Source organism: Topomyia yanbarensis, chromosome 2, assembly GCF_030247195.1.
Source record: "Topomyia yanbarensis strain Yona2022 chromosome 2, ASM3024719v1, whole genome shotgun sequence".
In the NCBI taxonomy this organism is placed as follows: domain Eukaryota; kingdom Metazoa; phylum Arthropoda; class Insecta; order Diptera; family Culicidae; genus Topomyia; species Topomyia yanbarensis.
The window spans coordinates 4,434,548-4,461,996 of NC_080671.1; the positions used below are offsets into that span (position 1 = coordinate 4,434,548).

Genomic DNA, 27,449 nt, shown 5'->3' on the forward strand with positions numbered 1-27,449 from the left:
TTTGGTGAACTCCCCCTCCTCCTGCATAAGATCTTATCATGATTATCGTAATTAAAAAATCGAATTGTTAATTCATCAAATAATAAGATAGCGAAAACGATATGTATAGAATTATTACAAGAAAACTCATGACGAAATTTAACTGTAATCATCTGCAGAATTTTAATTGCATGCCAATCTCGCCCCGTAGAAAGAATAATTGTTGTCAGATATTCAGTAACTCCAATTTGGTTCACATGATCTGCTTTGCCATATTCCACTTTTTTGTTGGAGACGAACCACTGCGGCCAGTATTTAGATCTATGTGCTATATTCCACTTCCTTTGAATCTATTTTCTTGTGATGTAGAATTTAAAAGAGTTTATAACCTGTTCTGGTATGAATTTATTCTGAGTTCCAGCTGTGACGCTTATCGTACGCATAGCTCCGAGTTACCCATTTTCTAATTTTCTTGAATTAAAATACAGTTCACACTCTGGAAATATTCGACATTCAAGATCTTTGACAATCGCATGTTATAACATTTTCCAGATACCTTGCGGGTTTGAATCGAACGTTTGGAAAGAACAAAGTCGGTCTAACAACACGAAGGATATCAACACTTCTTAACTTGTAAGGCATATTGTGACTCCAGTTCCCGAACAGAACAATGTACAACCAAGAGCCAAAAAATTACTCATATTGTTTGATATACAAGGATTATATGGTACAAATGAAAATAGTTCCCTTTTCTTATTAAAAAGAACATTTTCCTTATGGATTTAAACTTGTTTTATGATATTACGTAAGAAAGGACAAACCCTCCCTCCCCCTCAGATAAGAATTTGTAAGATATTTTGAAACTCCCCCCCCCCCATATGCCCTTACGTAATTAGTGTATAGTCCCTAAGTGTCTGTTTTGTTAGCCTTTTTTGCCCGGATCAAATGCCCGTGGATATAAACGCAGAAGAAAAAGAGCCCGGCAGCCTATTATTGATGGGCATGCGAGTGTTGAATGCTTCGGTCGATGTAAATTATCGATCCATGTACGTTGTCTACCCGGGGCAACGGAAGAAGAAATAGTGCTATTACAGAAGATAAACAATGCCGTGTTCGTGTGCGATGCGTGTCTAGCGCTGAATGAGTTCGAGGATAGGCACAGTGAAAAACGATTAGATGAAATTGCCAAAAAATTAGATGATCTCGCGGGTGTTATGGAAATGGCAAAAAATTTCAAACAAACAGTGAAAAAGATAGTATGTGAAGAAATAGTGCGAATTAATAAACGGTCTACTGACGCTGGTGGAGATAAGGATGAGCTGCCTCGACGTAGACTTACGCGATCATCTGCCAAGCGGAGGAAAGTGGATGAGTGTGAAAACCACATCGACGAAACGCCAAAAACAAGCTTTGCGGATGCGGTGAAAGGTCGAACCGACAAAAAAAACTCTAGAACAATCCAAGAGAAATATTTCCATTCAAAAGCCTGGCCCAGTAGTCATCATAAGACCAAAAGAAGGCAGGTTGACGATGCGCGTGCTGAGCTGCGAAGGAAAGTGGATGCTCGAAGTGTGAATATGAAACTAGTGACTAACGGCAAGAATGGTGAGGTTGTAATTGCGCTGAAAGATGATGAAAGTGTTGAGCTGTTGAAGAAACACGTAGAGCAAAACATGGACGGCACATACGATGTCAGCGTCAGGGAGAATTTAAGACGCACTATCAAATTAGTATGAGTTATGCACTGGATGAAAATGAGCTGAGAAAAACATTAGTGATCCAAAACGACGTCTTTGAAAACCTGACGCACTTCAAGCTTCTAAAAGCATACCGCAATGAGAAATTTCAGTTCAACAACTGCAGCGCTATCATTGAACTCGATGCTAAAACGTTCACTGCGGTCATGCAGAAAACTTAATTGCAAGTGGGACTGATGCAGAGTGCTTGATGGACTGCAGGTGACAAGATGCTTTAAATGTTGCGGATACAACCACAAGAGCAATGAATGTAAAGCAGAAATTTCAAAGTGCCCAATCTGCAGTGAAAACCACCCCGTGAAAGAATGTAAATCCAAGACGCAGAAATGTGCAAACTGTGAAAATCTCAACATTAAGAGAAAGCTTACCATTGACACAAATCACGCTGCTTGGAGTGTCCTTTGCCCGGTCTACACTAAACACTTAGAAAAGCGGAAAAACATGATTGATTATTCAAAGTAGCAATCATTGTACAGTTCAAAAGATCGTACCATCAACAACGTTCATCTGCTTCCCACGGAACTTGCCCGTCATGGCAGCGACCTTTCCCGGTCAGGTAAAGCTAAGGAGGGTATATGTCCTCCCGAAGCTACTCAAGATACTGCGCACCTTAAACTAGATCCACAATTGCAGCATTCCGACGGGTGCAATCAGCCAGATTCTATCAACGACGTTCTGCTCTCCACGGAACCTTTATGTTATGGTAGCAACCTTTCCCTGTCAGGTAAATGCAATGAATGTATATGTTCTTCCGAAGTAGGACATACAGATGCTGCTCCCGCTGAAAACCCACCCCCCTTACAGGTAGACACCACCGCCAGGACATTACTCGCAGGAGCATCTTAGTATCTACTATCAGAACGTGAGAGGAATACGCACCAAAATTTACGAGTTGTTCATCGCTGTTTCAGACGCCGAATATAATATAGTTCTAACCGAAACGTGGCTGAATGATCAAATCAATTCACTCCAGTTATTCCGCTCAAAGTACGGCTTACCGTAACGATCGCGATCCAGACAGTACAGGGAAAAACGCGGTGGCGGTGTGCTTATCGCAGTGTCCAATCGGCTCTCATCTAGACATAAAACTGCTAGAACCGATTTCAAACAACTATGGGTAGATATTCGCGGTCGCGATACTAATATTTGTGTTGGTGTAGTGTATATTCCCCCCAACTCCGCATGTGATATAGATATTATTCATTATTCTGTATTCGATACAATTGGAATACACGGAACCAACAGACAACAGCATTGCACGTAGATCCGCATTCAAACGATAGACGTTTCGCGATGGAATGATAATTCTGTGTAATAATTGTTACTTAAACATACAAATTTACCTGACAGCAAAGATGCTCATGCTAAGCACTGTAGTGCGCATAACACTGTAGCGTTCGTCGCAGGATGAGAGCTATGCAAAGGTTATTATGATAGTATTGGTGAGGGCGATCATAAAAGAGACTGTGCTGCAAACATTCCCTCCACAAAACTTATGGTTTCATATATACGTATCAACGACCATGCCCACATCGTTACAGTCTCAAGAAGGCTCTCCGTTCGATGGAGCAATGAAAGCACTCCTTGTTTTTCCTGAGGAAAATATGAGAGTTCCCGAGTGCTTTATCTGAAAAATCGTACCAGATTACCAGATACATATATTAAATTGAGTTGTTTCGCATTACTCTATTCCAGGTAATGAGAAAAGGGACACTTAGATTGGAATGGTAATTAAGAAGGCGAACACTTAGGCATTAGAAGGTGATATTTATGAAATATCGCGTAGCTTCAACGAGTTCTTTATTTTTTCTTGTTAGAAGACGCTTCAAAATTGTTAAATTTCGGGAGACAATGGAAATTTAACAATCCCAAACAAACCCTGGTTAAAGGGGATGGATAAAAGTCGTAACTTCTTTCGTGTGATATCTCGAGTCATGTTCAATCGTTATACTTTGAATGCCCATCTCCACCGTAGTGGAAAGTGGTCTCTGCGCTTGTGGTGACGATCATCACAACATTAAACATGTTGTCTGGTCGTGCGCCTAGTGTTCTAGCGCCAAATATCCATTTAACAAATCCCTCAACCTCGTTCTAGACCGAGATGTGCTGACTACCGATGGGTGAGTGAATTGCAAATCGATCAAAAGAATCGACTCTTGAAAAAGAGTGAATAAGCCTCTGCCAAAAGTCTGTGGTTGAACGACTTAGTGGAATGTTTAATTCCAGCATTTAGAAGAGAACACTTTATTGTAAAAGCTGCCTATTTCTGTGTGCATTTAACGAAACGCTACGCTTCCCTCATTCATTCACTTCCAAGCTGAATTCATTTACCAAAAAAAGCATTTCTTTGATATATATGAATAGGTAGAAGCACAGACTAACAAATAAAAACACTCGAAAACAATGCTTCGCCCGCTTTAACGGTCATTTTAAATATATTTATAGTTGGGAGAGTGGCCGCATTTGAAATTATGGCGCCACTGACATATGAACAAAAATATGGGGAAAAACAAAAAACTGTTTGAAACTGAATTTGAATTTGAACTGAAAATAACTGAATGAATGAATCATACGAGCACTTATTTGAATATATATATATATCAAAATGTTTTCTCTTTAGTATTAATATAAAAAAATCCTTTAGTATTAATATAAAAATTAACTATAATTAATATAAAAAATAACTAAAATAAAATATTAATATAAAAAAATAAATGTCAAAAATCCTGATTATTATCTGATATTTTCAAGTAATTGAAATTGTAAAGCAAATAAATTTTTTATCTTAATAAAAATATGAAATTGTTGTATATCGAGAATTGCAGACGTATGCATATTGTGTGCGAGACACATACATACATGGTTAATCTCAGGTTTTAATTTGTTCCAAACTTTCGAGTGGGTAATTCTCCCCTCGGTAATTTTCGAGTGGATAGTACTACCCATACTACCCACGTGTTCTGCTGGCCCTGCACGCAAGTGAAGACCCTGGGGGTGAGCTGTTCGCCAAGTAGTGCACAATATGTGGAAAACCTAAGAAGTTTAACCCTTATACTACGTTCACACTACAGAGTTATACGTAATGTTGTTTTAAAACAACATTGCGCAAATAGCATAGCATTTAGCATATAATTTTAAAACAACATTGCAGAAATCAATCCAAAATTATCACAGTTACGTAGTGATGCTATTGAGATAATCATGATTAAAAAAATTATTTGCGCCTTTAAGGGTGAAGAATCAGTTTACGGAAGCTCTAAGGACTGGTACGTCGACGATATTAATTTATGTATCGATTTGCCGTCAAATCCATGACCGATCGCAGCAAGCGAGAGTCACAGCAATCTGACACAGCGAAGAGAAAAGCACGCACGAATGGAATCCCAAACGAAACGAATCAATCGTTCAAACAGCGACCATGCAGCACAGGTGAGCCGTTCCAGTGGACGCAGAGAGCCCGAGAAGCTTCCTTCAGGGAAGGCCACCAAATCCGTTAGCAATCTGTAAGATTTTCCCCGCCTATTCCCGTGTATGATTAGATAATTATTCGCATTTGCTGACCCCAATTTAGCTCGAAACCCGCAGCTCCCAAGACATGCAGTAAATTCACCGTGACCAGAACGAACAGCAAGCCGATTAACAAACAACTTTTTTCGGAACTGAACTCACCGGCCAAATCTGAAACCGAAGTGGTAACTTTTAGGCGAAAATTTCCTATGGAAAAATCCCTGACAATGATCGAGATAGGGTCGCCTTCGAAGCAGCAGAAACCGCCCGGTTCCGCTGATGATCAGCTGGGAGGTTTTTCCTGTTCGACAACGGCACTGGCTGTTGGCGGCAGGGATAGAATGGTTAGCAATACGAGTAAATTGGTTTACGAAACCGGATTCAAGCTGCTTCTGAAGTGCTGGAGGGATAAGAAGAGGCAGATCGATCGGCTGAATGCGCAGTTGAGTCATAAGGACAATACTGTAGGTTATCATTTAATGGCTACCCGTGTAAAATATCCCTTTTCATAATTTGCAAATCTCTAGTCCATCAAATATCGAAATCAGCTGCACACGATCCAATCTCTGTACCAGAACGAATGCAAGAACCACGAGACGGCCCGAAGCGAACTGCGAACGCAGAAACAGAAGATGGAAAGCTTGAAGGCAAATCTTTTGGAGGAAAAAACCGCACATCTGTCCATAGTGTCCGAGTTGGAAGCATCACTGATCCGACAGGAAAAATTGCAATCCAAGTTGACCGCGACGGAGGAGGAACTGGCCAATGCGATCGTTAGCTGGCATGGTTTCGAAAGCAAATTGAAGCAACAGGAGGATCGCTGCGGTTTGCTGGAAAGTGAAAAGAAGGAACTGCTGAAACAGGTATGTGTTTGATCCTCGTACGAATGACTCTTGGCTTGAGTTGACCATGGTCGAAAGGTGTTGTTATATCACCGTGCAAGTTCTCAAAATGGTATCTCATCTTTCTTTTTAAAATCAACTAACAAGCACTAAACAACATGGACTAAGTGTTGTTAAAATTTGAACTGCCGGACGTTTCTCAAAAATTAACTTAATTTTTAACATTATGACCGAAAAAGAATCTCGAAAATTTCTCACTATCCCAGATGCCAACGCAACCTTTCATTTGCTCTGCATTTTTTGCTGTGCTAAGTTTTGCCTGTTGTTGTATAGCTTTGACTCACGTTCAAAGAATTCCTTTAAAGGTACGCAAATTTTGACCTTTTTCCTTGCCGACAGGATGTAAGTGTCATTATTGCCAAATACATCGAAACACCGCCAGCTTACTGTGATCTGCCCGTTGGTAGTGTGAGCAACGCTCTGACCCGCAACACGTGCTTCTGGTGTGAAGGACGCGAAGTTGACATCATTCTAGGCAGCGATTGGTCGTCGATTTGTGGCGCGGCATCCTCCAAAGGACGACGCATGCTTCACTACTACATACACAGCGGAAAGCAAGCACGCATACATTCGATAAGTGTTGCTTCATTCATGTTTTCGTCCTTTTATGTGCTGACTGTAGTGGGAAAAGTTTTTATGCTTCTGCCGGTTGGGATACTGGAGGGAATTTATTTGTTGTTTGCGACCCGTGCCTCGGATCGTTCTTCTTTTCCAAGAATTGGCTTCTGACTAACGCTATGCTTATTGCTTATCCTATGCCTTACTCTGTAGGGCAAGGCAAGTGATAGGTTCGATTTGCCGGTATCAGGACTTCGGGATGGACTTTAGTGGGCAGGAATGATTCACTGAGGTTGTGCCAGGCAACACGAATGAATAATGCCATTTCATATAAATTCAAACCGATGGCTCAGATTACATAACGAAATTTACATGCGAGGGCAATTAAGTATGAAATGGTGTGTATTGTTTCAGAAATCGATACACTGTATGTACACAATGAGGGAAGAGAACCTGGGATTTCCTGATGGATCCATTGTTAATTACATACTGATGGAGCATGTGGTGAACCATCATCTCTACGTAGTGGTAATTACTGAAAAATCTAAGCTGAATAAAGATAAAAGCCGCTGATTCAACTTTGCCATCGCATCGTTGGGTTGTTCAGTGCAATTAACCGTGCGTTTGCTTTGTTTATCCGCGTAATGATGGAGACGCGTGTTACTGCGTACAGAAGGATTCTCTTTTTCGTGATACAGATGGTTCATATTAATTCAGAAAATCCAGTATGCATCAAATTCTGGTTCTTTATAAGTGTAAAAATTAAATTATTTACGGAAGACAGCTTGTTTCTAGTTGTATAATGGATTGCACCTAGTTTTTTAATTCTTGAATGATCAATGATGTACTGGCAGTAGGGCTCTAACTAGTACATCCATTTCCCGATAGTTTTCAACTTTCTGGAATTCGAGCAATAAAGAACTTTTTTCTGCATCAAAGATCAATTGTTTCCTAAATCGCGAATAAAGTGTCATGCATCCTGGAACAATCCCGTTTTTACGTTACGAAAACAGGACCATGAATAAAATAATAATAAAATAATAATATGTGGAGTAATGTGATTCGTGTTAATGATATAAGCAGTATTATAATGATATTTGTTGTGTCTCTTCGTCTTATCTTTGCGATACTATCGGTTGTTTACTCGGAGTAACGTAGCAATATGAACTTGATCATAAAAATGTAACGGATTCACGTTAACTTGATTTGTGAAATGTTCCACCAACACGATTTGGGACTCGATAGTTGTAGATATTTTTGTCACTCCGCTCAGTTGTATTTTCTGATCGAACACCATGCTGAACATTATCACGGGAACAATAACGTTTCGAGATCCTATTAGATTTCTTATATCTACTGCGCGTACCTATGGCTGGTCGCTAGCAGCTGGACTCAACTATATTATATTTCATCACATTTTTGCCTTTCTCATATTAAGGATGTATTATATCTATCATTTGAAATTAAGTTTAGTAAAAATCGGTTATGAGTTTTCCGGGTGAATAGTTGTGACATTAGTTCTCATCCCAAAGGACAAAAGGAGTGACAACCTTCTTAGCCAAGTTACCCCCAACGATTTTTTTTTTATTCAAATCGTTTATTTGATAAGGCACGTTGCGTTAGCTTAAAGGTGCCAATTTTGTTTTGTTTTACATTTTAAATTGCTTAAAACTAGGGGATTACATATTGATTTTTTTTAAAATGAAACTAATGCGATTTTATAGCTATCTTATATATCTACACAAGGGGATAATATTGTTTTCGTAAGATTAGGGGGGTCATTTAGTTTTTGTGGCAATATGGTTTGACATTTTTATCAGTGAGATTATTGGAGCAAATAATGTTTAATTAAGGGGGACAATTTTTTACGACTAACTTAAAACTAGGCATAACTAGAGGGCATGATTGAATTTTGTAAAGATTCGTAATTATAGTTATTTTTGTGGGTAGTAGAGTTGGGCAATTTCAACGAGATTATATAATATAATAGTTAAAACTAGAAGAGACAAGAAGAGCTAAATGCTTCGTGATGATATTGGGGGGGGGGGGGGGTAGGGGTGTTACTTCTGGGTATAAGAGTCAGGGGAGGGAGGGTAGACAAAGATGGCAGGGAGAGAAAATTATTTCAGTTTCAGGCATCGTGAGATCAACGGATGGATTACAAACTCGAGTGGCCTTCATCAGGGGAATCATGTACTGGGACGCCGGGTGGTCCTCCTCAAGATGGCAGGGGTTTTTCCAGACGATTTCGTAGTACGGCTCAGATGTGGATCGGCTACATTTCGAGTTAAGCGTGTTATGTTCGTGCCGTAGGTCCCGTGTTTGTTGGCTCATTCGATACAGATGGTTTGATACAGGTGGAAGAGCGTTCTGAGAATGATAAGGAGATAACAAGGGGCAGTTAGACTTGTATATTGATGGTTTTCACAAAGGTGTATATAAGGGACATATAGAGAACATCGCGGCTTGCCAGCACATCTCGAACCGGGACGTTGGTTGGTCTTCCTCGGGCCCGCAGGGTATCCATTAGCCGAGACCTAGCGGAACTGTACTCGGTGCACGCCCAGACAATGTGCTCGATGTCGTGATAGCCGTCGCCACAAGCGCAGATACCACTATCCACGAGCCCAATACGCCGGAGATGTGCATCCAGCATGTAATGGTTTGCCATGAGTCGGGACATCACACGAATGAAGTCACGACCCACATCCATCCCCTTGAACCAAGGTTTCGTCGATACCTTAGGGATTATCGAATGTAGCCACCTTCCCAGCTCTCCACTGCTCCACGAAGTTTGCCAACTTTCGAGGGTTCTCTGATGAGTAATACTGAAAAATTCGCTGAAGCAAATTGGTCTTTCGTAAACGTCTCCTTCTAAGGCACCCACCTTAGCTAAGGAGTCTGCCTTCTCATTGCCCGGAATGGAGCAATGAGAAGGGACCCATACCAAGGTAATCTGGAAAGAGTTGTCAGATAAAGCACTCAGTAGCTCCCGTATTTTCCCCAAAAAATACGAGGAGTGCTTGCCTTGTTTCATCGAGCGAATAGCGTCAATGGAACTGAGGCTATCCGAAACGATGAAGTAATGGTCTGCGGGTAATGTTTCAATGACTCCAAGGGTATACTGAATAGCAGCTAGTTCTGCGGCGTAAACTGAAGCAGGGTCACTGAGTTTGTAGGAGGCGGTGAACTTTTGATTGAAAATACCGAAGCCAGTGGATCCTTCGAGGTTTGATCCGTCAGTATAAAACATCTTAGAACAGTCGACTTCTCGGAATTTATTATAAAAAATGTTTGGAACCACTTGTGGGCGTATGTGGTCCGGAATTCCACTAATCTCGTCTTTCATGGATGTGTCGAAGAAAACAGTAGATTCAGAAGTATTTATGAAATGCACACGGTTGGGATTGTAAGAAGAAGGGTTAATATTCTGCGTCATGTAGTCAAAGTACAGGGACATGAAACGGGTCTGAGAATTGAGCTCAACAAGCCTTTCGAAATTTTCAATCACGACCGGGTTCAAGATATCGCATCGAATGAGCAATCGATATGAGAGTTCCCAAAATCGATTTTTCAACGGGAGAACGCCCGACAGCACTTCGAGACTCATCGTATGGGTCGACTGCATGCACCCTAAGGCGATACGCAAACAACGATACTGAATTCTTTCGAGTTTGATGAAATGTATGTTCGCGGCGGAGCGAAAGCAGAAGCATCCGTATTCCATTACCGACAGTATCGTTGTTTGATACAACCTAATTAGGTCTCCTGGGTGGGCACCCCACCATGTTCCGGTTATTGTACGAAGAAAGTTGATCCTTTGTTGGCATTTCTGTTTCAGATACCGAATATGGCATCCCCAAGTACCTTTCGAGTCGAACCAGACCCCTAGATATTTTACTGTGAAGACCTGAGCGATAGTTTGACCCATTAATAGAAGCTGTAGTTGTGCTGGTTCACGCTTCCTTGAAAATACAACTAGCTCAGTTTTCTCCGTGGAGAATTCGATACCCAGCTTAATAGCCCAAGCAGACAAATTGTCCAAGGTATTCTGTAATGGTCCTTGTAGATCGACAGCTTTGGGTCCCGTAACAGACACCACGCCATCGTCTGCAAGTTGCCTTAACGTGCAGGAATTGTCAAGACATTCATCAATGTCGTTGACATAGAAATTGTATAAAAGGGGGCTTAGACATGAGCCCTGGGGAAGGCCCATGTAGCTAAATCGTGATGTCGATAAGTCACCATGCGAAAAATGCATGTGCTTTTCCGACAACAAGTTTAGTAAAAAGTTGTTTAAAGTCGCTGAAAGACCATGCTGGTGCAGCTTCTCTGAAAGAATGTTGATCGAAACTGAATCAAAAGCCCCCTTAATATCTAGGAACACTGATGCCATCTGCTCTTTGCTAGCATAGGCCATTTGAATTTCAGTTGAGAGCAACGCAAGACAATCGTTCGTCCCTTTGCCTTTGCGAAAGCCAAATTGTGTATCTGACAGTAAGCCATTTGCTTCGACCCAATTGTCGAGGCGGGATAGGATCATTTTCTCGAACAACTTCCGGATACAGGATAGCATTGCGATCGGACGGTACGAATTGTGGTCGGAGGCTGGTTTTCCTGGTTTTTGGATGGCGATGACCTTCACTTGTCTCCAATCGAGTGGGACAATGTTAGCCTCGAGAAACTTATTAAATAAGTTCAACAAGCGTCTCTTGGCAGAGTCAGGCAGATTCTTCAACAAGTTGAATTTGATTCTGTCTGGCCCCGGAGCTTTATTGTTACACGACAAGAGAGCAAGTGAGAACTCCACCATCGAAAAAGCTGTTTCGTTCGCGCTATCGTGAGGAGACGCGGCGCGGTAAATCTTCTGTGCCGGGGCGGAATCCGGACAAACCTTCTTGGCGAAATCGAATATCCAACGGTTTGAATATTCCACGCTCTCATTAGTACTGTTTCGATTTCGCATACGTCGGGCTGTTCCCCAAAGAGTGCTCATCGATGTTTCTCTCGTTAATCCGTCGACGAACCGGCGCCAATAATCGCGTTTTTTGGCTTTCATCAAACTCTTCATTCGCTTGTCTAACGTCGCGTACTGTCGAAAACTGGCGGGTAACCCGTCGTTCCGGAAGGTCTTAAACGCGGCGGCTTTCTCTGCGTACACGTCTGAGCACTCTTTATCCCACCAGGGATTGGGAGAACGTTTTTGTATGTTCGCGCCGGGTACTGGCTTAGTCTGAGCTTGACTCGCGCTGTCGAGAATCAAGCCAGCCAAAAAGCTGTACTCTTCCTCCGGAGGAAGTTCTTGGGTAGATTCGATGTTGTCGGATATCGCGGCAGCATAGCTCTTCCAATCGATATTTCGTGTGAGGTCATACGAAATATTGATTGATTTCAATGGCCTTGAACCGTTATTGATTGAGACTACAATCGGCAGATGGTCGCTGCCGTGGGGATCAGGAATTACCTTCCACGTGCAATTTAACCGCAGCGATGTTGAGCAAAGGGACAAGTCTAAGGCGCTCGGGCGCGCTGGAGGAGCAGGAATCCGTGTCATTTCACCCGTGTTTAAAATTGTCAAATTGAAGTTATCGCAAAGATCCTGAATTAAGGAAGACCGGTTATCATCATAGAGGCAACCCCATGCTGTACCGTGAGAGTTAAAGTCTCCTAAAACTAGTCGCGGTGCTGGCAGGGATTCTAAGATGTCTTGTAGCCGTCGGTGCCCAACCGCGGTGTTGGGGGGAATATATATGGAAGCTATGCAAAGGCTTTCGCCTTTGGTTGTTACTTGACAAGCGACAACTTCAATACCTGTTATCGAGGGAAGGTTAATTCTGTAGAAGGAATAGCACTTTTTGATCCCCAAAAGCACTCCTCCATAGGGGGTGTCTCGATCCAGGCGAATAATATTAAAGTCGTGGAAGTTGAGATCTATGTCGGAAGTTAACCAAGTTTCACATAATGCAAATGCATCGCAACTCAAATTATTTATTAAAATTTTGAAGGAATCAATTTTCGGGATGATACTTCTGCAATTCCACTGTAGAACAGTGATCAAATCCGTGACCTCGTTCGATGAGTTAGCCATCGAAGGATACAATCGCTGAGAGGAGGGGCCATTTAGCAGTCAACTGCTTCAAAAATGTTCTCACTGTAGGGAGAAAAGCTAACATAAGGCTTTTAATAGGATCAGTAATATTGAAAGTTTTTATTATCCAGTCCACTATGTCCGAGAGTTTGATAATTCCAGTGCTGTGATTACTCTCGAACTGAAACAAAGGAACACTTGGGATTTTTGATGTTCCTGGAAGTGCTGGGAACTCCTTCTCTGAGCTTAATCCTCCGAGACCAGGAGCTAATTGCTTCGGTTTGGTTGCAACACTTCCAATAGATGTGACTTTCGGAGCCCCCTCAAGGGACACCTTCTGGCCTTTACAAGGAACTTTACGAGAGGAAGTGTTCCTCCTCTTCCTATAAATTCTAGGCACCCTAGTAGATGTTCCCTCTTGTGGGTTACCAGCCTCGCCCTCGTCAGGAGGCAAGTGAGTATAGATGTTTGCTGAGGATGGTGGCGTAGCATTCTTTAACATTTCTGCGAAAGAATGTTTGGATCGTCCCGCAAGGGAACGTTTCAGTTTATCCCCGCGTAGTTTGTACGCGGGACATGCCGAGATATCATGCAGACTCTCCGCACAGTAAGGACACTTTTCGGCTTGCCTACTGCACGAATCATCTAGATGATTCTCCCCGCATTTTCCACAGCGGGCCTTATTGCTACAATGGGTGGCTGTGTGACCCAGTTGTTTACACTTTGTGCAATTCATGACCCGCGGCACAAACAGACGCACAGGCAGACGAACCTTGTGCAAGAGGACGAAATTTGGCAAAGCGGTACCAGCGAAGGTCACCCGATAAGAGTTTGATTGGGGGTACGTTTTTGAACCATCCCCCGCAACTACTACTGAGTGCAAACGTTTGCACTCAAGTATTTTAACTGGCTGAAGTAAGCGGTCTCTGAATCGGCCAACCCCGTACTTCAGCAGATCCTCGCACGTCAAACTCTCATCGGTTACGACGCCTTCGGATTGTACTCTTACAGCCGGAATATACACGTTATAATCCCGCGTAAAGTGCTCACAGCAAGCAATATCGTTTGCCTGCTTTGAGTTGGCTAGCAACACCCTTATCTTGTCCGAGCGGACCTTTGAAATTTCGGTCACAGCCGAGAACCGTTCCGTCAGGTCTCTAGAAATCTGAAGAAGATTCAGTGATTTAGTCTTGGGCCGAAAGAAGACCACAAATGGACCAGTTGAGAGTTCTGGATAGCATTTGGGCCGGGGGGGGGGGGGGGCCTTAGAAGTTGAACCCGATTCAACTTCCATTTGACCATCCGGAGAGGGAACCATAGAAAACGTCAACGCACGGGGTCAGCGCCCGCGCAGACGGAAGAAAGCAATAAATGTGTTACAAAAGACAAAAACCACTTAGCTTTAAACTGGTGTCCAACGACGAACCGATCCAGCTTATACAGCTGGCTATTGTTTAATCCTCACACGCGAACAAAAGACTGAGGACCGAACCGAACTGGCAAAATAACCTTGAATGCGGATTAAAACTATTCTTTATCGCCTCACACAGCACTACGGACTAGAAAAAACAACCTCTGTCTCGATGGAGAGCTCGAAAACGAATGAATCGGAAGGTACCCCCCAACGATTTGTTATATCCCCTTTAAACTGAAGCGGTCGGTATGGTTGTCCTCGTTTCTTCATACTTCAAGATTCGAAATGATCCGTTAATTAGATTATTCATTAAATGACTAATTTCATTGCCATATAATTTTGAAACATCTTCAAACCCAACTCTGCACAGTGGGCCTGGCCGTTTTAATATTTGCGACATATTAAAATATGCTTCAAATATTAATATTGACAAGAAAAACACTGTAGAGTAACTGCAGTGTCTCCCAGGATGCTTTTCAATACTGTCTGTGTAAGAGTTAGGATAGAATAGAATAGAATAGACCCACAAATCCAAGTAATGTTGAACCCATTTGATTATGTATTACATCATTCGGACATCATAGTGTTACCAGTTTATATGGAAATTTGGTGGCTACACAGAGTTAAAAATATTCAAATTCATTGCATGAAAATTTATCATATTCAGCCGCATTCATTTTCAATATTCAATGACGCAGCTGAAAACGTCAAACGAACAGACCGCCCATTCATCCATGCATATTTTTATTCGTCTCTGATTATTACACGAAGCGACCGTGCAGCAACGAATCAAATGCATCAAAGTAGGCCAAGATGGCGACTTCCGCTTCAGAGGAATTCTCTGAAACCCCATCAATATGGGTATTTTTGGAACGGGATTGATGAGTGGACGTCAGATATCCAGAAAAAAAAAAATTGAAATAGCGGTGATGAATAGATACCGGATGTCAATTCCGGAAGTCATGTTTTAATCTCAGGTGGTGACTTCTACTTTAGTGGTCATCTCATTCATCTTAAGGGGGGCGTCTGGTGTAGTGGGCAAAAACGACTTCTTTTTAATCCTCTTAATTAATAGTATTAAACCACTAGAATAGTCTCCCGCAATCTCGATGGCCACGCTGAACTTCTTTTGTTTTAAACAGCCATGCATTCCTCGCGTGTATTTGCTGTAACACACGCAGATTTCAATCTACCGGAAACAATTTTCGAAAAACTGACGATGATAAAAATACAGTGTGAACAATACACGCTAAACTACTTCCACCCACATTTTCAAGAGAAAATACCCAATGGTTTATTTTCTACAGCATTTTTTCGGTGATACAATTTGAAGTAGAATATCCTTTAATAGCGTTTTTTTAAAACTGCGTTTTTCAAATTGGCGATAGCTCAAAAACTAATCAACGAATTGACTTGATTTTTTTTATGAAAATGCACAATATTTGTAGCCTGTCGGCGAACCACAGGAAACAGAATAAAAAAGATGTTCTCTATTATTTTGAAGGAAAGTGCGCGAATTTTACAGTAAAATAAGAAATTTTTCGGTTTGCATGAAGCCATTTTCCCAAACTCGAACTTTTTTTCTATTTTTTGGTTCATAGAGTAACCAAAAGTCTAAATTTTACAAATCTTATTTAATTTCCTGTGTCAAACAATTTTATCAAGAGTTATCGTGTTATCCGCGGCGCTCCTTGACATGGAAATGATTGGACGTCTACTCTTGAAACGCTCGTATTTGTGGCTCTGTATGACTGCGAATATTTTTTTTCGTACACAATAAACGTATAAATAAATCTTAACATTACATAAAAGATTCATTGTTTCGTTGCCTTCAAAATCGTAAAACAACATAACTTTCAGTTTGAGTACTTTACACCAGACGCCCCCTTAATAATACAGCAAAGACCCTATTTTATTATTTCCCCATGATTTTGTCAGCTTTTTGATTCGATTTTGAGCCTCGCCTGAAGATCAGCTCGATGAGCTCTAGCAGACAAACCAACTCAAATTCGAGTAAATCCATTCATGAGCACATTTTTCTTATCTTATAACTGCAAAATTTACAAAAATAAATGTATTTCTTTGTTTTGCACTGGATATTTATGTATACTAAATAATCAGAACCATCTTAGGTGTTAAAATAACACACGACGTCTGGCAACTGCACATTTGTCAATCAAGTTCCAAAACACTCCACGTTGTGAATTATACAGAATATCGCTAAACCGATAGTCTCCACGTTGTATTTCAAAATGGCCTGAAACGTTAATCTCTATCATGAGCTCAATAGGCCCGCTCTGAAAATATGCATAGTGATTGGGTTATTGAAAATTCTGTTAGACCGGAAGTAGCCATCTTGGAATTCCAAATGGCCTCAGACATCGATGTTTGGTGTAAACTCGTCAAACCCGTTGCAAAAATGCCCGTATTGATGGGTTTTAGAGAGTTCCACTGAACCGGAAGTCGCCGTCTTGGTTTTCAAATTGACTTCAGACATCGTTATCTGGCGTCTACTCGTCAAATCCGTTCCAAAAATATCCATATTGATTGGGTTTGAAAGAATTCCGCTAAGGTGGAATTCACCATCTTGATTTTGAAAATGGTCTCAGGCATCGATATTTGGCGCCTACTCGTTAAAACTGTTCCGAAAATAACCATAACCAAAAATCCTCTAAGGAATTAGAACAAAAAGCAGAAACCGTGCTACTTGCATAATCCGTGCAAAAAAAAATCTGTTCAACAATTGTCTAAGTCTTTTGCCTTCAAAAGGACTTAGAACACTTTTTGATAAAACTCCGAAATCGCCCCTTTTCCTAAAATCGTCTAAGTCTTTTGCATTAAATTAACGCGGTTTTTTTTGCACGGTTTTCGGAATTAACGCGGTTTTTACATTTCTTATAAAAGAAATGTATAGAATTCGCTCAAACTTTCAAGATTTTTTCGAGTCTTATATACCAATCGACTTAGCTCGACGATTTGGGACAATGTCTGTGTGTGTCTGTGTGTGTGTATTAAGGTGTCCCAAAATGACATCATGTTAAAAAAGTCATCGGGCTCACTTCCTTAATGAAAGGTTAGGGTATTAGGACCACTTTCTTCTTCGGAGTGAGTTTGCTAAAACGCTTCCTACTGGTGGCGACTTTTGATTTTTTGAAAAATGGTCCGATTTTGGATAAAATTTCAAATTTATGCCTGTTGAAGCGGTCCTGCACTATCTTAGATATTTTTTCAGCATTTTTTATTTTTTTGGAGATCCAAACGGAGAAGTTTGGTTAGTTAGTTTGTACAAATTTTGAATTATAAGAGCGGCAGAGCCATTAAAACGTAGTAAAAAGTGAAATTTTTGGTGTTTTTCAGTATTTTTTCTTCAAAACTGGGTATCTACAAAATTTTAAAAGTACAGAAACACTGTATATAGTTGAGCCGAATGCAGGGGCGTAATTTTGCTAAAGAAAGTGTATAACTACGGCCAATGGGGTATAAGTTATTTACGTTTTTGCCTTTCTCATATAAAGAAAGGCTATGCAATCACTGTAAAAATCGACTTTTTAACCGAGGCCCGGAGGGCCGAGTATCATACACCATTCGATTCAGTTCGTCGAGATCGGCAAATGTCTGTGTGTGTATGTATGTGTGTGTGTGTGTTTTTTTTTTTTTTTTTTTTTTACAATGGAGAAGACCTTTATGTCCTAGCCCAGTACACGTGCTAACGGTAGGGTCCAATCTACCACACGGGGTGCACTGGGGGCGTGTCGGACTCGAATGGTGACCAGCCATTAATACCGACTAAACTCCATTGGGCTCCGCCATCATTCCTCCCAGGAACTACCTCTCGGTATTACTTCTGGGGGGATGGCTGTACTCAATGTACTCATTCACTCTCACTCGCGCGATCATACATCCTGTATGAGGCTTACTTGGGTGCTCTCTCAATCACACTTTGGTTCACTCTCAAACACTCCCACATGAGGCTGACTTTTGTGCTCACCTTTTACGTTCCATGCGAGGCTGACTTGTGTGCTCACCTTACTCATTCCTTGCTAGGCTTACTTTTGTGCTCGCCCTACCCATCCATGTGAGGCTGGCTTGGGTGCTCACCCTATCACCTGATTCACTCTCAATCGTGCCACTCTATTGTACCTTTGTCACTCCCTCTGGCATCCCATGTGGGACATTTTTCTTAGGCCCCACTTCTGACATACCATGCGAGGCTGACTTTTATGCTCACCCTTAACATGCAGTGTGAGACTGACTTGGATGCTCACCCTTTCACTCCTCTGCCACGCCATGAGGCATCGATAGCTTAGTTCCAACATACTACGCTACGACCCTCCCGTCTTGGCATGAGGCAGTCCACTTATACGCCTATACACTCACTCTTCTGTCTTGCTTCGGGGTGGCTGGGTTTACCCCTTACGCGGTTGCCATTCGCTGCGCCAACCTACCTCGGCATGAACAGACCATTCACTCTCTTATTTTGCGCTTGGCCTTTTTCGCTCCAGCTAACCAATCACTAGTTAGCCGTGCCCGCCGTCTGTTGCTCGGTTCGCCAGATTACCTGTAGCCTACTGGCAATCTGGATGGTAGCAGCCGAGACTGCGTTCCACTTCTCCATCGATTGACACATCCGCTGAATAAGGGTATCCGGGGTTGTGTCCCAGCCACAGACGTCAAGCATTGCTCTTCTTTCGACGTCGAACCGATGACATACGAACAGTATGTGTTCGGCAGTTTCATCTACACCTGGGCAGTCCGGGCAGACTGGGACCTCCGCGTGTCCGAACCTGTGGAGGTACTGACGGAAACAGCCATGGCCTGACAGGAATTGTGTCAGGTGGAAGTGAACTTCCCCATGGGGTCTTCCCACCCAGCTCGATATGCTAGGTATCAGCCGGTGGGTCCACCTACCTTTCGAGGAGTTGTCCCACTCACACTGCCATCTGGCGACCGTGGTCACCCTGGTGCGCTCGCGGGCTCCCCTATTTCCACGTAGCTCAAAGCACTCCTCATCTTCCCGAATGACCAGCCCGACTGGCATCATGCTCGCTATCACGCAGGATGCATCGTGTGATACCGTGCGGTAGGCAGATATCACTCTGAGGCACATCACGCGGTAGGTGCTCTCCAGTTTCTGTAGGTAACTGGTTACCCTCAGTGCTCTTGACCATGACGGGCCGCCGTACCTGAGGATAGATACGGCAACGACTGCCAGTAACCTACGTCTACTGGCGCACACCTTTGAGCTGTTGGACATCATTCTCGATAGTGCCGCAACAGCAGTCGACGCTCTCTTGCACGTATAGTCGACATGGCTGCCGAAGGTCAGCTTGTCGTCTATAATGACTCCGAGAGACTTCAGACTTCGCTGTGAAGTGATCGCGACTTCTCCCACATTGATAACTGCATGTTGTGCCGACTTGCGGTTGTTGACGATAACTACCTCCGTCTTATGATGAGCGAGCTCCAGGCCTCTCGCGCTCATCCATTCCTCCACCGTGCTAATCGCGTGTTCTGCGGTTAGTTCTACCTCAGGAATTGACTCCCCGTAGACCTCCAAGGTTACGTCGTCGGCAAAGCCGACGATCTTGACCCCAGGAGGGAACTTCAGTCTCAGAACCCCGTCATACATGAGGTTCCATAGCACCGGGCCTAGGATCGAGCCCTGCGGGACTCCGGCGGTAATCGGAACCCTTTTCTGACCGGCATCGGTCTCGTATAGCAGTACGCGGTTTTGGAAGTAACTTTCCAGGATCCGGTACAGACCCACCGGTAGGCTAAGCCGGTGTAACGAGAGCGCGATGGCATCCCAGCTTGCGCTGTTGAATGCGTTCTTCACGTCAAGTGTCACTAACGCACAGTATCGAATACCTCGCCTTTTTCGTTGGATCGCTATCTCGGCAGTATTTATCACTGAGTTGAGAGCGTCCACTGTGGACTTACCCTTCCGAAAGCCAAACTGGTTGCTTGACAGACCGTCCGTACCTTCCGCGTACGGGGTGAGCCTGTTGAGGATGATCCTCTCAAGCAGTTTGCCAGTCGTGTCTATCAGACAGATTGGTCTGTACGCCGATGGGTCGCCTGGCGGCTTCCCGGGCTTCGGCAACAGCACCAGTTTCTGCCTTTTCCATCTATCGGGGAAACGGCACTCGTCAAGGCATCTCTGCATAGCTAGCCTGAACATGTTCGGGTTCGCTATGATCGCTGCCTTGAGAGCGTTGTTTGGAACTCCATCCGGCCCTGGAGCTTTGTTCATTGCTAGGGATTTAGCCACTGCGAGTAGTTCTTCATTCGTCACTGGAACCACCATTTCGACCGTGCCCGCACTGTCTCGTAGTGCAGGTGGCCAGGGGCTTGTGGCTCGAGACGGGAAGAGTACTTCGATAATCGTTGCCAACCGGTCCGGAGACCGTTCTGGGGGTGAGGAGCCCCCTTTGGTCTTGGCCATCACAATCCGGTAGGCGTCACCCCACGGATTCGCGTTGGCACTCTCACACAGGTTGTCGAAACACGCTCTCTTGCTGCTTTTAATAGCCTTGTTAAGGGCTAATTTCGCAGCTCGAAACACTTCACGGCGGTTCTCTCTTGCATCCTCGGTGCGAGCTCTTTGCATCCTACGTCTAGCTCTGAGACAGGCTGACCGTAGAGCTGCAATCTCGGCACTCCACCAGTATACCGGGCATCTACCGTTTCTTGGCAGTGTTTTTCTCGGCATAGTGGCGTCGCACACGCGTGATAGAACAGCTACCAGCGCATCCCCGCTTAGACTGTCGGTGTTGGCCTCCAGTCCCAGGGCCGCGGTGAAAGCTTCGCTGTCGAAGTGATTGGACTTCAACCCGCGTACCTGACAGGGATCTCCCGCCCTCGGATGCTGCACACCATAGTTGATCTTAAAGCGGATTGCTAAATGATCGCTATGGGTGTAGCCTTCGTCTACCCTCCATTCCATGCCTGGAGCCAGACTCGGGCTGGCAAAGGTCAAATCAATCCACGCCTCCACTCCGTTTCTACGGAATGTACTAGCGGAGCCATCATTAGCTAGCACAGTATCGAGTTTTGCAAGCGCTTCCATTAGCGCTTGACCCCTGCTATTTGTACAGCGGCTGCCCCACTCCACTGCCCAAGCGTTAAAGTCTCCCGCTATTACTACCGGTTTCCGGCCCACGAGGTCCGACGAGAGCCTGTCGATCATCTGGTAAAACTGTTCTATTGGCCACCTTGGTGGGGCGTAGCAGCTGCAATAGAACACACCATTGATCTTGGAAATCGCCACACCCTCGGCGGAGGGGTGTATTACCTCTTGAACCGGGAACCGTCCCGTTGTACAGATTGCCACCATTCCAGACCCGTCCGACACCCAATTGCCGTTGCCGGCAGGGATGCTGTACGGGTCTGATAAGAGGGCGACATCTGTCCTCGATTCCGAGACCGACCGCCACAGCAGCTGTTGGGCTGCTGCACAATGGTTAAGATTTAGCTGTGTGACTCTCACGGCTTCTTCTTATTTAACTCACCGAAGGGACACGAAGGTCCGCCCATAGCATGTTTATGGGCTTGCTTCTTAGCGGTGCAAATAAGGCACTTATATGCCTTAGTGCACCCCCGCTCTTTATGCCCCTCCTCGCCGCAGCGACGACATAGCTTGCTCCTGTCTATGCCTATGCATTCGTAAGCTTTATGGCCGGATTCTAGGCACCGATAGCACCTGTCCACTGAAGGCGGCTGGGGTATACTAATAGGGCATACCGACCAGCCGATCTTCAGCTTCCCTTTCTCGGTTACCTTTTTGGCATCCGCATGTATGTGTGTGTGTGTATGTGTGTGTGTGTCATTTAAACTCACACAATTTTCTCAGAGATGGCTGAACCGATTTTCGCAAACTTAGTTTCATCTGAAAGGTATAACGCTCCCATAAGCTGCTATTGAATTTTTAGTTGATCCGACTTCCGGTTCCGGAGTTACGGGTTGAAGAGTGCGGTCACACAGCAAATTCCCATATAAACTGGTACCACCATAATGTTCAAATGATGTAAAACATATTAAAATTGATGTAACATTACTCTAGTTTGCGGGTCTGGATCACTAATGATCAATCAAAGCAGCTTTGACCACATTGGCCACCTATGATGGTTCATGACGCCATCGGGGAACCCGCCAAGTTCCTAAGCTAATATCACACCCATTCCCCAACGAATTCTCTACCGATTTTTACAAACTTGATTTCAAATGAAAGATACAGTAATACCATTGACTGCTGTTAAATTTCATACGGTTCTGACTCTTGCTTCCGGAGTTACAGGGGTGTTAGTAAGGATACACTGGAATTTCCCATATAAATCGGTACAATCGTAATACCTCAGAGGCTAAAAACTATTGAAATGGTCACCAAATTACTTCTAATCGCAGATCTAGATCACTGATTGCCAATCAAACATTCTTTGAATATATTGTCCACTATCGACGATTCCTGAAGTCCGGAATTCCGGGCATATTCCACAAATAAAGTCACATCGGTTCTTCGGTGATGCCTGAACCGATTTTCTCAAACCAAGTCTCAAATGGAAGGCAAAATATGCAGCTGAGTATTGCATCAGAGCCCCTCCGCCCCCCCCCCCCCCCCCGCCTTGCCCTTACATCTCCCTCCTTCATCACTACCGTCCCCTTGGACCACCCTCACGCCCGCATTTCCTTCATCCACCTCGTATACCGAAATAAGATGAAGGATTTCTGACGCATCCTCCACTCCCACTCTACTAACCCCCCATTCCCTACACGTTCAAACCCATTCCACCAACCTTTCCAAATTATAATCACATGAAGATAACATTGAACTCATGCTTATTAAGCTAATTAAATATTATTCTTTTGCCTTTCTTATATAGAAAGGTTATGCAATTGCTCCAAAAACCGACTTTCTAACCGAGGCCCGGAGGGCCGAGTCTCATATAACATTCGACTCAGTTCGCCGAGATCGCAAAATATCTGTGTGTATGTATGTGTGTATGTATGTGTGTGTATGTGCGGATTTGTTAACAAAATGTCCACATCGGTTACTCGGAGATGGCTGAACCGATTTTTACAAACTAAGATTCAAATGAAAGGTATAATATTCCCATAGGTTGCTATTGAATTTCATTTTCAACCGACATCTTGTTCCGAATAACGAGTTGAAGAGTATGGTTACAAAACAAAATTTGTTGATTTTTCCAAATCAGTTTCTCGGAATTTTCTGAACCGATTTTGACAAACTTAATTTTAAATGAAAGGTCCATCAGCTGCTGTTGAATTTTGTGTGGATCCGAGTTCTGGTTCCTGAATTACAGGGTGATACGTACGATCACGCAGCAAATCCCGATTCTAACGAATTCTGCGATGAATGTAAAAAGGTGATTTTTTTTCCAAAATGTAAACACAACTGTTGAATTTGTAGATCTAGGTCCCCAACAGTCATTCAAAGTCTCTTTGGCCACACTGGCCACCATCGACGGATCCGGAAGCATCCAAAGTCAGAATAACGGTTATATTGGTTTCTCGAAAATGGCTAGATTTGCTCAACTGAGTCTCAAATGAAAGGTGTTGCGTCCCCAGAAACTGATATTAAATTCCATCTCCATCCGACTTCCAGCACCGGAGTTACGGGTTGTGGAGTGCGATCACATAGAAAACTCCGATTCAAACCGATACCGCGATGAATGCAAAAAGGTGCTCTTATATATACTTACCAAGTGTAATAAGAATGAAAGACATTTCCATTATGTTATATTGTACGAACCAGCTATTAAATCATAGTTTGGAGAAATGAGAAAGGCACAATTGCACCTCTAGGTGGATTAAAACAGGTTTTGTTAAAAACCTACAAAATAAAACAACTTAAGTGGACTTAGTCCGCATATTATTTTTCGGAAAATAAAAGGAAAATGATGAAAAATGGCGTTTTTCGCTTGTCTCTAGTACATCAGAATCGGTTTTTGTGAGCATTTGACGATTTTTTTTTTAAAAATATTTTCTATACTAATAGCCACCTAGCGGGTTTGAAAATCACTAAAATTAAACAAATATGTCGAGTTAATGGCAAGTTATGGCGTATATTTGAAAGCTGAATTGATTGACGTATTTACATTTTGTATATAAAGTCTTATTTTCATGTTAGGAACTTTAAAGTGGAGAAAAATTCAGAAGAGTGAGGTGAGTGTTGAAAAACTGATATTTACTGTTTAGATCACACAATTCCAAAATAGTCAAATTTGGGGCAAATATCCTCGAAAAAGTTTTACAACAGAATACAACGCATCTTCTAACACAATTATTTTGTTGAAGATGCCTTCTAGAAGTAATTATGGAGAATTAACTCTTCAAAAAATAATTAGAGACTTGGCGTCATTAGCAAAGTTATTATTTTTATAATTTAAGTTACAAAAAAAATCATCAGATGCTCATTAAACCTCGTCCTGACATACTAAAGACGTACAGAAAACGTCATTTTTCATAATTTTCCTTCTATTTTTTCGAAAAACCATGTGTGGTCAAAGCACATTTGAACTGATTTACTTTTTGGAACAGAATTATTTTTGATAAATTGCTAAAAATGTCAAAATTTAAATAACTCATACCCCATTAGCCATAGCTATACACTTTCTTCAGCAAAATTACGCCCCTGAATTCGGCTCAACTATATAAAGTGTTTTCTGTACTTTTGAAATTTTGTAGATAGTTTGTAGTTTTGAAGAAAAAATACTGAAAAACACCAAAAATTTCACTTTTTACTATGTTTTAATGGCCCTGCCGCTCTTATAATTCTAAATTTGTACAAACTAACTAACCAAACTTCTCCGTTTGGATCTGCAGAAAAATAAAAAATGCTGAAAAAAAATCTAAGACAGTTCAGGACCACTTCAACAGGCATAAATTTGAAATTTTATCCAAAATCGGCCCATTTTTCAAAAAATCAAAAGTCGCCACCAGTAGGAAGCGTTTTAGCAAACTCACTCCGAAGAAGAAAGTAGTCCCAATACCCTAACCTTTCGTTTAAGAAGTGAGCCCGATGACTTCTTTAACATGATGTCATTTTGGGACACCCTAGTGTGTATGTAACGGACAAATTCTCATTCGTGTTTCTCAGCAATGGCTGAACCGATCTTATCCAAACCAATTTTAAATGAAAGAACTAAAATACAGTAAGAAAGCTATTAATTTGTTTTTGATTCTGATGTTTGGTTTCCAAGATATGAATGTTTGAATGCGTAAAAATGGCGTTTTTGCATTTTTTGTTGAATTATCTGCCGAAATTGATAATATAGATTACCAATTTATATGTTTTTAGACAGCTTTAACGAATACCTTTCGAACAAGCTATAGATTGTTGAAATCGGACTATTATCAAAAGAGATATTTAACATTAAATGCGGACGAAAGATTTTTATCATTTCCCATTGCCAGAAATATGACCATAAACATGTAATCTATTATTAACGCCAAAACGTCTTATTTTAGGACAATAGTATCTTCGGAGAATTTAATGGAGGTAATATGCGCTTTCGTTTGGTATTGTGCTTTTGCTGATTAATCCCCCTATGAGTGAGATATTTTCACAAATTTTCTTGAAAGTGATTATATCGAAATGATGCCTTCAGCAAATTTGTAGCTCTTACTTTTGCGAATAACTTTACTAAAGACTTTGAATATCTATTTTGAATGCTTTAAAAGTTATGGCTTGTTGTTTGTTGATTACTCTTTGTCGCCTATTTATTGTTCAATATAGTAATAATCCATTGAAATAAGCTAAACATTAATTCGATAAAACGAATTTTGTATTTCATTTTACTATTTACAACCGCTAGAAATAATCACCGAACGCTTCCAAGTTCAGTACAAAAATGTTCATTTGTGCGAACCTTCTGACTGCAATTTTTCTAACTTATAACCATCGGATCGATCTGAAACATACCGGAAAATGAAAAGCGAAATAAATAACTCCAAGCAACGGCGTAGCCAAGAGAAGGTTTTGGGGTTTAACACCATACAACCCCCCCCCCCACACCAAACCCAAAAAAAATATTGTATTGAAGTTGAAAATTTATTGATGCTGACTGATTTAATTCAATACTACAATAACAATTATCTGATCCGTAGATTGATAACCTATTGTTGTAAACATCACGAGGACTTTTGATAAATTGTCGGAATGGGGTCCTGATATGTAACTGATCTATTGGTCTTGATTTCACAGTTGTCTAATAGCATCAATATCAAATTCCTGCCTGAAAACATTCCAATAGAAAATTCCAGAGTTCTGTAATCAATCATAATTCTCAGATTTATTTTCAAATTGAGCTCGTTTTTGTAGAGATGTACTGTAATAAGGGTCTTTATTTAATAGGAAGCGAAGTTAAAATTGATTTAATGTCTATGAAACATAGAACTGCTCACCAAAAAAATGCATAACTTTCAACCAATCACTCTAAAAATCGACAATCATACCGGCCCGGAGGGAGTATGCAGTGAGGGGTTGCTACTTTAAAATTAAAACTAGTTTAAAATTTCTTAACAAGTTGAAAATTTTCGGCGGGACCTGGACCTCCCAGATCTTTATCCATGATCCGCCGCTGGTTTCAAGCGATGTTTCAGTATCACATAGTATTTCAAGATCGTGGCTGTCGATCCATTGTATGTATGTGCAAATCGTACTGAACATGTAATATTCATTTCCACCATTGTATTGAACATAACTAGGAATCGTAGTCTGTACAAATGAGAAAAGCACAATTGCACCACTAGGTGGATTAAAACAGGTTTTTATTTTGGGAATGCGTCGAGTTGAATACGTAATATGATTAATAACGAGGATAACACTTTCCGAATGTAGAGAGAAATTTATGAAAAATGACGATTTCCATTCGATTCTAGCAGGTTCTGATCGCTTTTGATGAGCATTTGATTTTTGTTGTATGACCAATTATAGGTATAGGTCAAATGTTTAAAAACAGTAATTTAAGGTCAAGATAGCATCATTTTGAAACCACCAATTTCGGAGGTTCAGTATCTTCGATGAGTTTTACAAACGTTAAACAGCGCATCATTTGATAAAATAATTTTGACGGTATATCGTCCAAGAAGTATTTATGGTGAATTTTCTCAGGTTAATATTCATGACTACAATAAAGTCTCAACAAATTCGCTAAAGACGCGAACTCTGTTACTATTTTCTGAAAAATTAATTCTGCATAATTTTAAAACTTCAAAAATTACGG

General features: G+C 42.0%; 1 protein-coding gene across 1 annotated transcript in view; it reads left to right on the forward strand.

The window, feature by feature from the left end:
• The first annotated feature begins 5,093 nt into the window (after positions 1–5,093).
• Positions 5,094–27,449, forward strand: part of LOC131678283 (uncharacterized) — a 29,698-nt gene continuing 7,342 nt past the window's right edge. The window contains exons 1-3 of the mRNA XM_058958320.1: positions 5,094–5,239; positions 5,308–5,707; positions 5,771–6,106. Of these exons, the coding sequence (XP_058814303.1) occupies positions 5,112–5,239; positions 5,308–5,707; positions 5,771–6,106 (864 nt within the window). The 5' untranslated portion in view covers positions 5,094–5,111. The remainder of the gene's footprint in view (positions 5,240–5,307; positions 5,708–5,770; positions 6,107–27,449) is intronic.